General features: G+C 41.8%; 1 protein-coding gene across 1 annotated transcript in view; it reads right to left on the reverse strand.

Annotated features, from left to right (window-relative positions):
- si:ch73-267c23.10 (serine incorporator 1) overlaps nt 1-13,976 on the reverse strand; it is a 162,568-nt gene that overhangs the window by 88,058 nt on the left and 60,534 nt on the right. The window contains exons 2-6 of the mRNA XM_047348351.1: nt 11,025-11,177; nt 10,394-10,587; nt 5,940-6,019; nt 5,714-5,851; nt 5,425-5,594 (exon numbers count right to left, since the gene is read on the reverse strand). Of these exons, the coding sequence (XP_047204307.1) occupies nt 5,425-5,594; nt 5,714-5,851; nt 5,940-6,019; nt 10,394-10,587; nt 11,025-11,177 (735 nt within the window). The remainder of the gene's footprint in view (nt 1-5,424; nt 5,595-5,713; nt 5,852-5,939; nt 6,020-10,393; nt 10,588-11,024; nt 11,178-13,976) is intronic.

The raw sequence follows: 13,976 nt of genomic DNA on the forward strand, positions 1-13,976 counted from the left end.
CTGAACAATCCAAACCAAATCATGGAGAGCTGCACTTTTTTGTAAGAGTTCTCATAAAAATTCTGACTTTATTCTTGTAATTAAAAAAAAAATTATCTTAGCCTGGCCCTGATTCTCCATCGTGTTTAATGTATTTAATGTGTTTTATTAAATAAAGTGTATTTATTTGTATTAGTTGACATTATAGCCTTGCCTCCAGCAATATGGCGGACATACGTTTACGTCTCAGCAGCAGGCCAACCCAGTCAAAGAGGCTTCTATGTATTAATGTCTCTGTTTATAGCAACATGGTGAATTAGAAAATGCTTTGCGGTTAGGGTAGCAGTAGCATCCCTGACTAAAGCAGCTCATTGCCTGACTTGCATCACGAGCAGCCAAGGGCCAGACACTCCACAGGGCTACACCCTATTAACATGAGATGTGGCGCAAGTGAAGTTAGACACTGTTGGAAAACATGCAGTAATATATAAATGTTTAAAATCAGGTTGGGTCCGGATTGGACGGCATGATGGTCCGGATCCGGACCTTGGTCCGCTAATCCGTGACCTCTGTAGTAGAAGATGAGGAGGAATTTTGTTTTTTCTGGTTAATTGCATAAGATGTTATGCATTAAATTAATAAAATAGCATGGTCAGAGTCACTATTCATCTGTTGGAAGGGTGGAAAAGCTCCCTACATCACAAATAATTCAAACCTGGAACTCCAAATTGACCGCAACGACGTAAGCAGATTTAACATCTGCCACTCGGAAATCTGGGATGGATACTTCAGAGGATTGAAAAGGGGAACGATCTCTGAAAAGAAGGAAATCCTAGTGAAGTTCTCAGATGATGCAGGCAGGTTTGAGGAAAATATTTGTTATTGCTGTTGTTGCTAAAAAGTGAATACAGTATTACGATAATTGTGTGGGATAAAACAGTTTCATTTCAATGCTTAGTAGCTGCTACAAAGTGTACATTTAATTTTTCAAGCAACCTGTTATTGAATTTCAGATTCAAGGATGAACTTAATACCTTGCAATTTTGAACAGCCCTGCAGCAGTATCAAACGGCGCTGACTCGTGTTCTCTGTCATTCTGTGAAAAACGTGTCTGCTGCTGACATTGAAACTCTGTCCGACCAAAGCTTAGTCCAGATGGAAGTAACAAAAGGGTCCAGGAGAACAAGACAACCAGTTTCTGGGGAGACTACCTTCTTGATTGGTTAGTTTATTTGTTCCACTCTGTCCAATAACATTTACACAAATTACAATAAGAATTAATGACTTAGAATGTCTCAGTGTTGGTATTTACAGTCAATTAATGTCAATGCTTTCTACTTTCAGAAAATAACAGTGTGGTGACCCTGGAGGATGTCCTCATGTGTGCCACAGGTGTCCTGTGCATGCCTCCTGCTGGTATGGTCCCTCAGTCATGCCTTCAGTTTCCTAACAGTTCAAAATGCCCTATGGCAAATACATGTGCCAACACTTTAAAGTTGCCTCTCTTGGACAACTAAAACACACATAAGGACAATATGAACTATGCGATTATGAATTCCCCCAGCTTTGGATGCATTTAGCCAGCTTGCAGCTGTCGGTATTGAGCCAAACCTGTAAAGTTAGAAAAGATGTTGATTAGTTATGGTCAATGAATTACCTTTAAGTTTACTACTGTAATGTGCTTTAGCAGTTGGTAGTTGGTCTGCGTTAGGGTATCCACACGGGACAACTTTTGTGTGCGCACACACAAACATACACTAATTCATTCATTCATAAATTTATACATGGATGAATGAATAAATATATTTATAAGTTGAAGGTGCAAGGCGCTTATCAAATAATTCAAATAATGTAGTTTTGATTTTTAGTTCAACTGCGTTTGTGTGTCCACAGCATTATCTATGTTTTGTTGTGTAGAAAAGTCTGACAGACAACACATCATCAATTAAATGTCCGGACAGTAGTGTGGAAGATTTTTTCGAAAGAAACATCTTCTATAACAAATTCTTTAGTCAGATTTTATGTATAACTGCTGTAGAATTTAAGCAAAACTCATTGCAATACTATTATTACTTTTATGTTAACATTGTATACAAAGTCATGAAAAGAGTTTTGTTGTGTTTTTACATTCTTACCATCTTACAGATTAGCCATGTTCTTCAGAGTGATGTAGCTCTCTACAGCAGCTTCCCATTGAAGAGTTGGTGACAAACCGCTTTGTCTCTGAAGTTCTTCAAAGTTAGTTTCCTGTTCTTCAAACTTACCTAGAGTTGCTGGCTTGGGCATTAAGGTGTTGAACTAGCTCAGGGCTTGTGGAGATGTAGGGAATCCACAATTTCTGCTGTTGAATCTATGAGGAAGTACAAAAAAAGGTCCACGTTCACTGACAGTCGCAAAAACAAAGCTTACTTTCCTTACATGCACATTTTCGTTTAAATGTCATTCCATCCATCTCCATTGTTTGTCACAGGATCAGGATGCAGAGACCCAAAATGACTTTATATTAAAAGGCCTCAGCTTCTTAAGCAACAGTGCTACTAATTGTATTCATTGTTGCATGTCTGTAGTTTCAGTGACAGCTAAATATTTCAAAGAGATGAACCAAAGAAACCTGCATTCTGGTATTGTTCACATTATTTTTGGAGTGTTTGCCTAATGGCATGGGGGCAGAAATTGGCAGAGTTTTAATGAATACCTGCATTATCTAATGCAATGTTACTGCGTATGTGTACTATGCATGTATGCTTTGTGATGAAAGCATTATCCAATGATCCTTCTATTTTAACATGAAAATACAAAACTCACCTGTGAGGCAGGTGATACATAGCCTCTGGTTTTCCAAATGTGCACTGGGATTGGTGAACAGGACAAATAGTGTAAGTGTTCCATAGTTGCTTGTATTCATCAAGTTCTTTCTGAAGGACACCCAGGAAGCAGTATCACACCAAACTTCTGTATTGTCTGCTGCTATTGAAGAGATGCCTTTTCTTCAAGTTAATCAGAAATAGCTTCCCGCACAGTAGCAATTGGTGTGTAGTTAGTCCTCCTGGTCAGACCTACATCTTGTAGTCTTCTTTTTAAAGTGCTAAGACTCACTGAAATATTGTGTTTGGCTTCAACAAAGTCTATTATTACTTCACAACTGTGCCCTTCTGTGAAATACTTCAAGATAAGTTAATCTGCCATTGTAGTTTCAGGATCTGAAGGGAGGGAATAAGACAATAGATCTAAGAATCCAAAATGTTTTCATAAACATTGTTTTCATTTATATTTACTGAAAAGTGAAAAAACAGTAGAAAGTTAGTAATTTCTATGATATCACCAACTTTCAGAGCAAAACATACCTTTATCTTGATGACTCCTTACAAACTGCTACATGAGCCACGATATGACAGAACGGTTTGAAGGTTTGCACCACAAATTGGACAAACATAACTTGATGGAAAAAGTCACACTTCAGACAACTTCTCCTTTATATAGTTGTACTGGTACACACGCAGACCCACGGAGTATATGCACCATCATTAAAAATAAGGTACACCATTGCCACTTTGGCTTAAAACTGAGTTAACATGATTTATAAGCTGCTTAACACACAAATGAAAAACTTGCTTTCAATGACGCTGACAGTAAGAACAACCCAAGAAGTCTGTGGAGCCGACTTAAACAATTTTGCCGAAGTATACAATGAAGTTGAAGTTAGCTTTCAATTCGGCAGTTGAGAGAAAGTAAGCGTGTATTTATTAGCGATCAATTGTCTGTTTTCTGCACCGCACTGTCACTCAGCAATGTAAGTTATCTGAAATGGGTCAAGTCGTTTCCATGGAAACCACTAACTCACAAACTGAAAATGCACTAGTTCCCTCTTCACTGGGTTAACAAACTTGCAGTTGTCAGTAAACCCACTTTCTGTGATAGTGGTACACCTGCATCACAGTTAACTAAAGAAAAATATTTCACTTACCTATCAAACGGGCAAGATTTGCCTCTTCTCTCCACAAGCAAAGCTCCGTTTGCTTTTTTTTCCTCTTCGTGTTTAATGGAAGTTGGCAAACAACTTAAAGGTGCATTACTGCCACCTACTGGAAAGGAGTGTAAGTTCCTTTTCGCGCTGTCTGTGAAAATCCGGCAGCGTTACTTCCGCTACACATCATTTCCATTGTGGCTTTTGTATTTGTGTTGCGACTTTTGTATATTTGTTTTGCAGCTTTTGTATTTGTGTTGTGGCTTCAGTATTGGACCTGACACCTTTGGGCCACCGTACAAACATGAACACAGCATTGCACGCTACATAGCATGATGGCGTCAGAAGCCGCTGCTACAGTAAACAAAGCAGGCATGGCTAATAGAAAGCGCTTGAGAGGAGGGCTCCAATTTTCAAAATGTGATGCAATTACGCTCGGTGCAATATTTGTGACACGAAGTGGAGTACTTCTAATCCGAGGAAGCATCTGGTTAAGAGCAAGATTTTTCTCAAGGTTGAAGAGTGCACAATTTTCAACAGCCTCAGATGCATGGCTACAACTCCTGCATTCGGCACCATTAGCACCCGCATCATCATCTTGGTCTGCTCCAATGAGGAGCAGACCAAGATGAGGCTAGTGTTTAGGATGTAGTTAGCATGGTACCGAAAATAAGTGCCGACACAGATTCACGGGTACTGGGTGGCAGTGGGTCCGTAGAGCGGCAAAAATGCACAAAACGTGCCAGCTGCTCTACCAAAACGAGTTGCTCTTAGAAGTACTTAAGAACAGGGGTAAAAGACGGCCCTGTGGAGCTACAATAACAAGGAATTTAGACCAAAGCATTGGAGTTCCACTTTATATTGTCCACAACTAAATGATTTCAGCGTGAAAAGTAATGATTTAAAAGCATGATAAGTCCCCTTTGAAAGCTCATCACCAGTTCTTAGAAATGGTTGATTGCAGTTGTTGCTGCCAAAGGTGGCACAACCAGTTATTAGGTTTAAGTGAAATTACTTTTCACAAAGAGCCACATTAGATTTGGTAGCGTTTTCCCTTAATCTGGAGTAAATACAAAAAGCATTTTGTTAAGGTTATTATTATTATTTTTTTTTTGATGATGATAAAAAAATGTTGATGTTGATGATCTAAAACATGCAATTGAAGTGTGACAAAAAACAAAAATAGAAGAAATCTTTATGAGGTCAAATACTTTTTCACAGCACTTTACCTCAAGAAAGTCTTGCTCCTTTGTACAGACATATAGGTGAATAATGATTGGTTCTGGTTCAGATTTTTACTTGGACCTTTACATGTCACAGTGTTGGTTGATTCACCTGGAAGTATTTAGCATTATTGATAGTATCTTGCTCATATATTAAATTCAAGTCATATTGTTTTTATGGATCTTAAAAGTCTCCCATATTAGTGTATCAATGAAAGATTGCTAATCTTTTTTGATAAGTGCTGAAATCTCCTGTACCTGTACTTTGCGCAGCACAGAAACAACAGAGGCCACGGTGCACAACACCACATTAAAGCTGATGAAGAATTTGTTGATGATACAACCATCAGGTTTGGTGTAGAAGATGAAGCACAGTACAACAGCAATAAATGCAGTTATGTAGTTAAGGGTCATGACAGCCAGCAAAGCTACAAACAGAAGGAACAAAACATACATTTTAATGCAGAAGTATTTTACTCTCATGAAAAGATACTTCTAATTAAGAAATAATTAGTGTAAAATTAGAATTACAGTTGGAGATACAGACCTGTATACCAGCCTCTGGAATTGCCTTTATCCATATTTTCAATCCAGGACTCATTCCATGAGTGAACAAAGTCTACCAGCAGTACCAGTTGGATCAGAATGAAAAAGAAAGCTCCACCAGAGCCTATGATGAACCATGCTGCAACAATACAAAGCCAGACAGGTAATTCAGTTCCTCCTGTGTCATAAAATGTGATAATAAGTAGTTTCAAATATAAAGGTCTTACTGTAGGTGAAATGCCCATCTGGAATATACAAGGCACCAACTGTACTTGCCACCAAGGCAACAAACTTATAGAACCAAAATCTGAAAATAAATTGTCAATATGGAAACTTCAGTTAGGTAATTGTTCTTAGCAAGGTATAACTGTGTGATGATATGGTAAATTAACTATTTCACAAATCGCAGGATTACAAAATCAGAGTTGTCAAATTAAGGGTTTTGTTTGTTCTGTTTGCAGACCACAGCTGCTATCTTTGTTTGCTACCTAGAAAGCCTGCTTGCATTTTTGAAACCAATGGATCTTGTAACTAGAAATATCTATCCTTGAGTGATGCTCGTTGTTTTTTCTTGGCTGGATCATTGTACTTTTTTATCACCAATATGCTAAATAGATCAAAACATTCCAGCAGAGTGAAAATGCTTTAGTAAGACTTCAGATGAGCGTTAAAAAGAGATATCATTTTTCTCAACATTAGATTCCTAGTAAATACAGAATAGAATTTAGAATTCTCCCTCCATTCATCCATCTTTTATATCCACTTATCCATGCCAGGTTGTGGGCGGGCTGGTGCCAATCTACAGCAGTGATAGGAAAGGAGGCAGGATACAACATAAACAGGTCGCAAGTCAATCACAAGACAATACAGAGACACACTGGACAAACATCCATGCACAAGCCTACTCATACCTAAGGACAACTTAGAGTAGACAGTAGTCATTAATTTGGACTGTGGGAGGAAGCAGAAGTACCCACAGAGTACCCACACATGCATGGGGAGAACAGACCAACTCCATGCAGAAAGAGCAGCTACATTCTTCCTCTATATATAATGGCTAACAGCCATTTCCAGTTTATCCTAAATAACTAGATTCATAAGTTGACCAAAAGCACTTTCTCTTAAACTACAGGTTAACGTGTGGTCCCTAGAATGGGAGTCAATTACAAAGAGATTTTTCAGTTATCACGCTGCTCTCTTTTAAAACTCGTTCCCAGTTTAATTACAGAGAAAAACATGCTGTTTCCCCTTAAATTTAGAAACAGAACTCTCTTTTTTTCATTAGGTTTATATTAGGGTTGTGCTTTAACGTGCTTTGCCTTTAGATACATTTCCATATGCCTGAAAAACTGGAGGACCTGCTGCATAGTGGAAAAATGTCATGCTTTTTGCACACGATGGCAACCAAATGCTTTAGTGTTAGCCTTTGTGTCTGTGTTCTTAACCCTCAGCCTGATGGTCACTTGTACTGAAGCTGTTTCTTTCTGTTGAAAGGGAGTTGTAAGGATGGGAGATTGAACTGGAGTTAAAATTGAATGCAATCTGCTGCTTTCACTTAAATGTTGCATTTTATTATTGACTGAATATGGGTGAATTTTAACCTAGGGTGAATTTTAGCCTAACATGCATATTTTGGACTGTGGGATGAGAGAACCCACCATATCTCACATTTTCATTTGAACACTGATGGGAAGACCAACATCCATACCTTGCTACACTCCACCATTAACCGAAATTCCCTCCTAACTTAGAAAAGGCAAACCTAGTTTTTTTTGGCGTGGTGTGTAACAATACAATTTAATCACGACCATTATCATACTTCAGTCTGAACGGTTCGGGTCATCAAAACGACCTGCATGCACAGGATAATATCGGACGTCACACGGCAACACACTGTTAACGTAAGCGAAAATGGATGTGTGGTACTAATTGGGCCATTCAGACTGCCATGAAAAAGTTGGATATGGTTGCATAAGAGCAAACGTCTTAGTCTTAGGTATTGATCAGGTAAGATATCTTGAACTCACTGTGAATGTCCACTGTTTATGTAACCATACACCTCTACTAAAACTAATTTAAATTTTGCCATGGTTCTCCTTCAGCTTCGAAAGTACACAAGTGTACACATATTTCTTCCAGAGTGGATTGTGAATATTTTTTTAAGTGTAATTTGTTTTAATAATTATACTGCCTGCGTTATTTATTCTTCTTTTTGTTAAACCAACGAAATCAAACTGTGAGCTGCCTGAAGATTCCAGCCCCTCGAGGGAAATCTGAGGTTTTGTTGTTTTATGATAGGCTAAATGTACTCGTACTCGTCGTCTTCCGCTTTATCCAGGACCGGGTCACGGGGGCAGGAGACTCAGCAGAGACGCCCAGATGTCCCTCTCCCCAGACACCTACTCCGGGGGGAGCCCAAGGCGTTCCCAGGCCAGCCGAGAGACACAGTCCCTCCAGCGTGTCCTGGGCCGTCCCCTGGGCCGTCCCCTGGACCGCCACAGCACATGCTGTAGGTCTTGGCTAGAGGGGGCCAGCCGGACCATGTCATCTGCAAAAAGAAGAGACAAAATCCTCTGGTCCCCAAACCAGACCCCCTCCGGCCCTTGGCTGTGCCTAGAAATCCTGTCCATGAAAGTTATGAACAGGACCGGTGACAAAGGGAAGCCCTGCCAGTGTCCAACATGCACAGGGAACGGGTCCAACTTAGTGCCGGCAATGCGAAGCAAACTCCTGCTCCACTTCTACAGAGACCGGATGGCCCCTAGTAAAGGGCCCCCGATTCCATACTCCTGGAGCACCCCCCACAGGGCATCACGAGGGACGCAGTCGAATGCTTTCTCCAGGTCCACAAAATACATGTGGACCGGTTGGGCAAACTCCCATGAACCCTCGAGTACCCTGTAGACGGTATAGAGCTGGTCCAGTGTTCCACGGCTGGGACGAAAACCACACTGTTCCTCCTGAAGCCGAGGTTCGACTATCGGCCGGACTCTCCTCTCCAATATCCTGACGTAGGCCTTACCAGGGAGGCTGAGGAGTGGGATCCCCCTGTAGTTGGAACACACCCTCCGGTCACCCTTCTTATGTAGGGGGACCACCACCCCAGTCTGCCAATCCAAAGGCACTGTCCCCGTCCGCCACGCAATGTTGAAGAGGCGTGTCAACCATGACAGCCCCACAACATCCAAAGACTTGAGGTACTCAGGGCGGATCTCATCCAACCCCGAAGCCTTGCCACTGCGAAGCCTTTTAACCACCTCGGTGACTTCAGCCTGGTTGATGAAAGAGTCCAACCCCGAGTCCCCAGCCTCTGTTTCCACCAGGGAATGTGTGATGGCAGGATTGAGGAGATCCTCGAAGTACTCCTTCCACCGGCCGATAATGTCCCCAGCCGAGGTCAGCAGCTCCCCACCCCCACTGTAAACAGTGTTGGCGAAGCACTGCTTTCACCTCCTGAGGCGCCGGACGGTTTGCCAGAATCTCTTCGGGGCCAACCAGTAGTCCTTCTCCATTTCCTCACCGAACTCCTCCCAGGTCCGAGTTTTTGCTTCTGCTACCGCCCGGGCCGCGGCACGCTTGGCCCCATGGTACGCGTCAGCCGCCTCAGGAGTCCCACAAGCCGACCACAACCGATAGGACTCCTTCAGCTTGACAGCGTCCCTTACTGCCGGTGTTCGGGGATTGCCGCCATGACAGGCACCACAGACCTTACGGCCGCAGCTACGGGCAGCAGCATCGCCAATAGATGCGGAGAACATGGTCCACTCGGACTCTATGTCTCCAACATCCCTCGGAATCTGGTCAAAGCTCTGCCGGAGGTGAGAGTTGAATACATCCCTGGCGAAGGGGTCCGCCAGACGTTCCCAACAGACCATCACTATGCGCTTGGGCCTGCCAAGTCTGTCCGGCTTTGTCCTCCCCCCAGCGGATCCAACTCACCACTAGGTGGTGATCAGTGGACAGCTCAGCCCCTCTCTTCACTCAAGTGTCCAAAACATGCGGCCGAAGGTCTGATGATACGACAACAAAGTCAATCATTGACCTCCTGCCTAGGGTATCCTGGTGCCAAGTGCACTGATGGACACCCTTATGTTTGAACATGGTGTTCATTATGGACAATGCGTGACTAGCACAGACGTCCAATAACAAAACACCGTTTGGATTCAGATCGGGGAGGCCATTCCTCCCGATCACGCCTCTACAGGTGTCACTGTCGTTTTCCACGTGGGCGTTGAAGTCCCCCAGCAGAATAATGGAGCCCCCAGGAGGGGCACTATCCAGCACCCCCGACAGGGACACCAAGAAGGCTGGGTACTCCTTACTACCACTCGGCCCGTAGGCTGAAATGATAGTCAGAGACCTCTCCCCAACCCGAAGGCGCAGGGATGCGACCCTCTCATCCACTGGGGTAAACCCCAACACGAGACGGCTGAGCTGGGGGGCGACAAGCAAACCCACCCCAGCCCGCCGCCTCTCCCCGTGGGCCACTCCGCACCAGCTCAGGCTCCTTCCCCCCTAGTGAGGTGACATTCCACGTCCCTAGAGCCAGCCTAAGCATTCAGGGATCGGGCCGCCGAGGTCTCCACCTTCATCCGCCGCCCAATCCTCTTTGCACCGGTCCCTCACCTCACCGTGCACCTGCACCTAGGCTAAGTGTTTCTGGTACTATTTCAGTACTTACCCATTGTGTATGGAAGCACGAGGGTCTCTGCTGGTCTTGATGTTAACTGTAAAAATGGAAAAGCTTAGGAACCACATACTCAAGCCAAAGCAGAAGCGGTACACTGCCTTATATCCCACGAACATTTCACACTTCAAATAAGCCTGATGGCTTGGAATAACGAAGCTTTCCCTATGATCACAGAAACCCGGAACCTGCCAAAAAAGAAAACAAAATCTTAGCATTGCACTTAAGATTTATACAAGGCTAGCATCATGATTATCTGACCCTACACATTACCTAAAAGTAATTTAGTTCTCAAGGTCTTGTCTTAAATTGATCTGTTTAGAAAGAAGAGTAGTCGTCTGGTAATTGGAAAGTTAAGGGTTCATTTCTATTTGTCCTTGCCACATGTCAATGTGTCTTTAGGTAAGACACTGAACCCTATCCCAAGTTACCTATCATTACTTCATGAATGTGTGAATGTTTGGGTAGATAAATGTGATTCATTGTGGAAAAGTGCTTTGAGTTTATTCAAGTTCAAGTATATTAAATATACTTTCTACAGTGTATTTTTGTGTCTTTTGTGCTCACTTTTCATTCAGAAGTCTAACTACTCCATCCATACTGTAATTCCAGAATTTAGCCATACCCTTCTGAGTTGCTGCTCCACTCCTGGTGACAGCATTATGCAGGCAACAATGGTACCCAACAACAGAATGGAGGCGTAGACAATCCTGGTCACTGTGGAGTTTCTGCTGTTTGGACAGCAGCTGCAAACTGGACATGTAGCATTGCTGCACATCTGGGGGACCAAATTAAATCTTGTAAGCTGAAAGAAGCCTAAAATAAATGAGTGAAACGTATTTATGTACATGTGTAAAGATTGAAAGAGATTTTAAATGATAAATACAAGAGAAATATGTTTAAGTCATTTTTATAAGGGTAGGAGGACTGATTATATTGGCCCAAATGCAGATTTCTTTAACTTTTATCTGGGATCCAAATTTGGATCTCAGTGGGTACATTTCTCACACCTGTTGAATCATCAAAAATAAGTGGTTATCTTGACACACAGCTATTGTTTGGCCAGAAGGACCACCTTAAAACTGGCTGGCAGTTTTTCACATAGCACTGCCCTCTGTGTTATGAGGGGATTCTTCACTTAGGCATCAGAATCGAATTCTTAACAGTACAAAAAACAATATTACTGATGAGGTTAATAGGGTTGTCCTTTGATTGTGGTCATTATTTTCAGTTCTATTCAATTCAGTTTTATTTATATAGCGCCAAATCACAACCCATGTTGTCTCAAGGCGCTTTACAAAGTCAGTTCAATCGAATCATACAGATTTCGAGTCAGGTTCATACATTCCAATTAATCCTATCTATCAAACACTGAAGCCAAATTGAGTTTATTATTCAAATTGGATAAAAGTTTGTCTATCTAAGGAAACCGAGCAGATTGCATTGAGTCAGTGACTCGCAGCTCCTCCTGGATGAGCATGTAGAGACAGTGGAGAGGAAAAACTCCCTTTAACAGGAAGAAACCTCCAGCAGAACCAGGGTCAGAGTGAGGGCCATCTGCCACGACCGACTGGGGGTTAGAGAGAACAGAGCAGAGACACAAAAAAGACACAGAAGCACTGATCCAGGAGAACTTTCTATTGGAAGGAAAAGTAACATTTTAATGGATGTAGCTCCTTTAGTGGCTTCATGTAGGAAGTAAAAATAGATCAACTCTGAGCCAGTTTTTAAGTCTAGAGTATGAAAGAGAGCACATACAGTTAGTCACAGTAGACGCTCAGCCAGTAGCCATGTCTAGGAGAGAGAAAGGGTTAAACACTGAACAACAGGGCCAAGTGGATCATCAGTAGAAGGTGAGCATTAAGTTGATGGCAGCACCAGCTTGGCTGATGTCCCGCTCCAGGGAGGTGTCACAACTAAACACAGTGCCAGGTCATGTGTAGCTTCTAGAAAGAGAAAAAACAGAGAGAGAACATAGAATTAAACGCAGAAATAACAGCAAATAATGCAAAACTGGAGAGTAGTATGAGAATGTAGCAGAGTGAAAGTGGTCATTATGTCCTCCAGCAGCCTAAGCCTATAACAGCATAACTACAGAGATAGCTCAGGATAAACTAAGCCAATCTAACTAAAAGCTTTATCCAAAAAGAAAGTTTTAAGCCTAGCCTTAAAAGTAGACAGGGTGTCTCCTGTGGAACCAGCTCCCAGTTTTAGTCCGTGAGGCAGAGGAGCCTGATAACTAAAGGATCTGCCTCCCATTCTACTTCTAGAAACTCTAGGAACCACCAGTAAACCTGCAGTCTGAGAACAAAGTGCTCTGTTAGGAACATATGGAACAATCAGATCTCTGATGTATGATGGAGCTAGATCATTAAGGGCTTTATATGTGAGGAGGAGAAGTTTAAATTCTATTCTGGATTTAACAGGGAGCCAATGAAGGGAAGCTAAAATAGGAGAAATATGATCTCTCTTTTTAATTTTCATCAGAACTCTTGCTGCAGCATTTTGAGTCAGCTGAAGGCTTTTAACTGCATTTTGTGGACATCCTGATAGTAACGAATTACAATAGTCCAGCCTTGAAGTAACAAATGCATGGACTAGTTTTTCAGCGTCACTCCTGGACAGGATATTTCCAATTTTGGCAATAGGCAAAAGAAGGAAATCCTAGAAACTCTTTTAATATGTGATTTAAATGACATGTCCTGATCAGAAATTATACCAATGTTTTTTACTTTATTACCAGAGGTGAATTTAATACCGTACACATTAATAGATTGACTAAGCGATTTCTTTTTCAAAGATTCCGGTCCAAAGACGACACCTTCTGTTCTGTCTGAATTTAGAAGCAGGAAATTTAGAGCATCCAAATTTAGTTTTTATGTTTTTGGAACATGCCTGTAGTCTATCTAACTGGTTGGGTTCATCATGATTTATAGATAAATGCAGCTGAGTGTCATCAGCATAACAGTGAAAAAGTATACAATGCTGTATGAACAGACACAAGTCCATTATCTGTGGCCATAAGACTATCATTATTGACTTTCACTAGTGCTGTTTCCATGCTATGAAGAGCCCTGAAAGCTGACTGAAACTCTCCAAACAGATCATTACTGTCTAAATGCCCACACACTGTATTAGCAACTATTTTCTCAAGAATTTTAGATAAAAACGAAAGATTGGATATAGGTCTGTAATTTAGCAAATTATGTTCAATCAAGCGAAGGTTTCTTAAGTAAAGGTTTAATTACAGCTACCTTAAAAGCCTGTGGTTCTGATCCATTTACTAAGGATAGATTAATCAAATCTAGAATGAGACTGGTAATCAGAGGGAACACTTCCTTAAATAATTTGGTTGGGATTGGGTCTAACATACAAGTTGAAGGTTAAGATTAAGCTAATATTTCTGACAACGCTGTCAGAATCTGCCATTTTGGACTTTGGGTTTTGTGTTTGTTTTTGATTGAGCAGTTTATTTAGGTTTATTTACTCCTACGTTGTGTTTAGTTTTGTTAGTTTTTTCCTCCTGGCTTTAGAACCCTTTTGTTATTGTTTATCCAGTTGCTTGTTTCCCTTAAAA

Source organism: Girardinichthys multiradiatus, chromosome 20, assembly GCF_021462225.1.
Source record: "Girardinichthys multiradiatus isolate DD_20200921_A chromosome 20, DD_fGirMul_XY1, whole genome shotgun sequence".
In the NCBI taxonomy this organism is placed as follows: Eukaryota; Metazoa; Chordata; class Actinopteri; order Cyprinodontiformes; family Goodeidae; genus Girardinichthys; species Girardinichthys multiradiatus.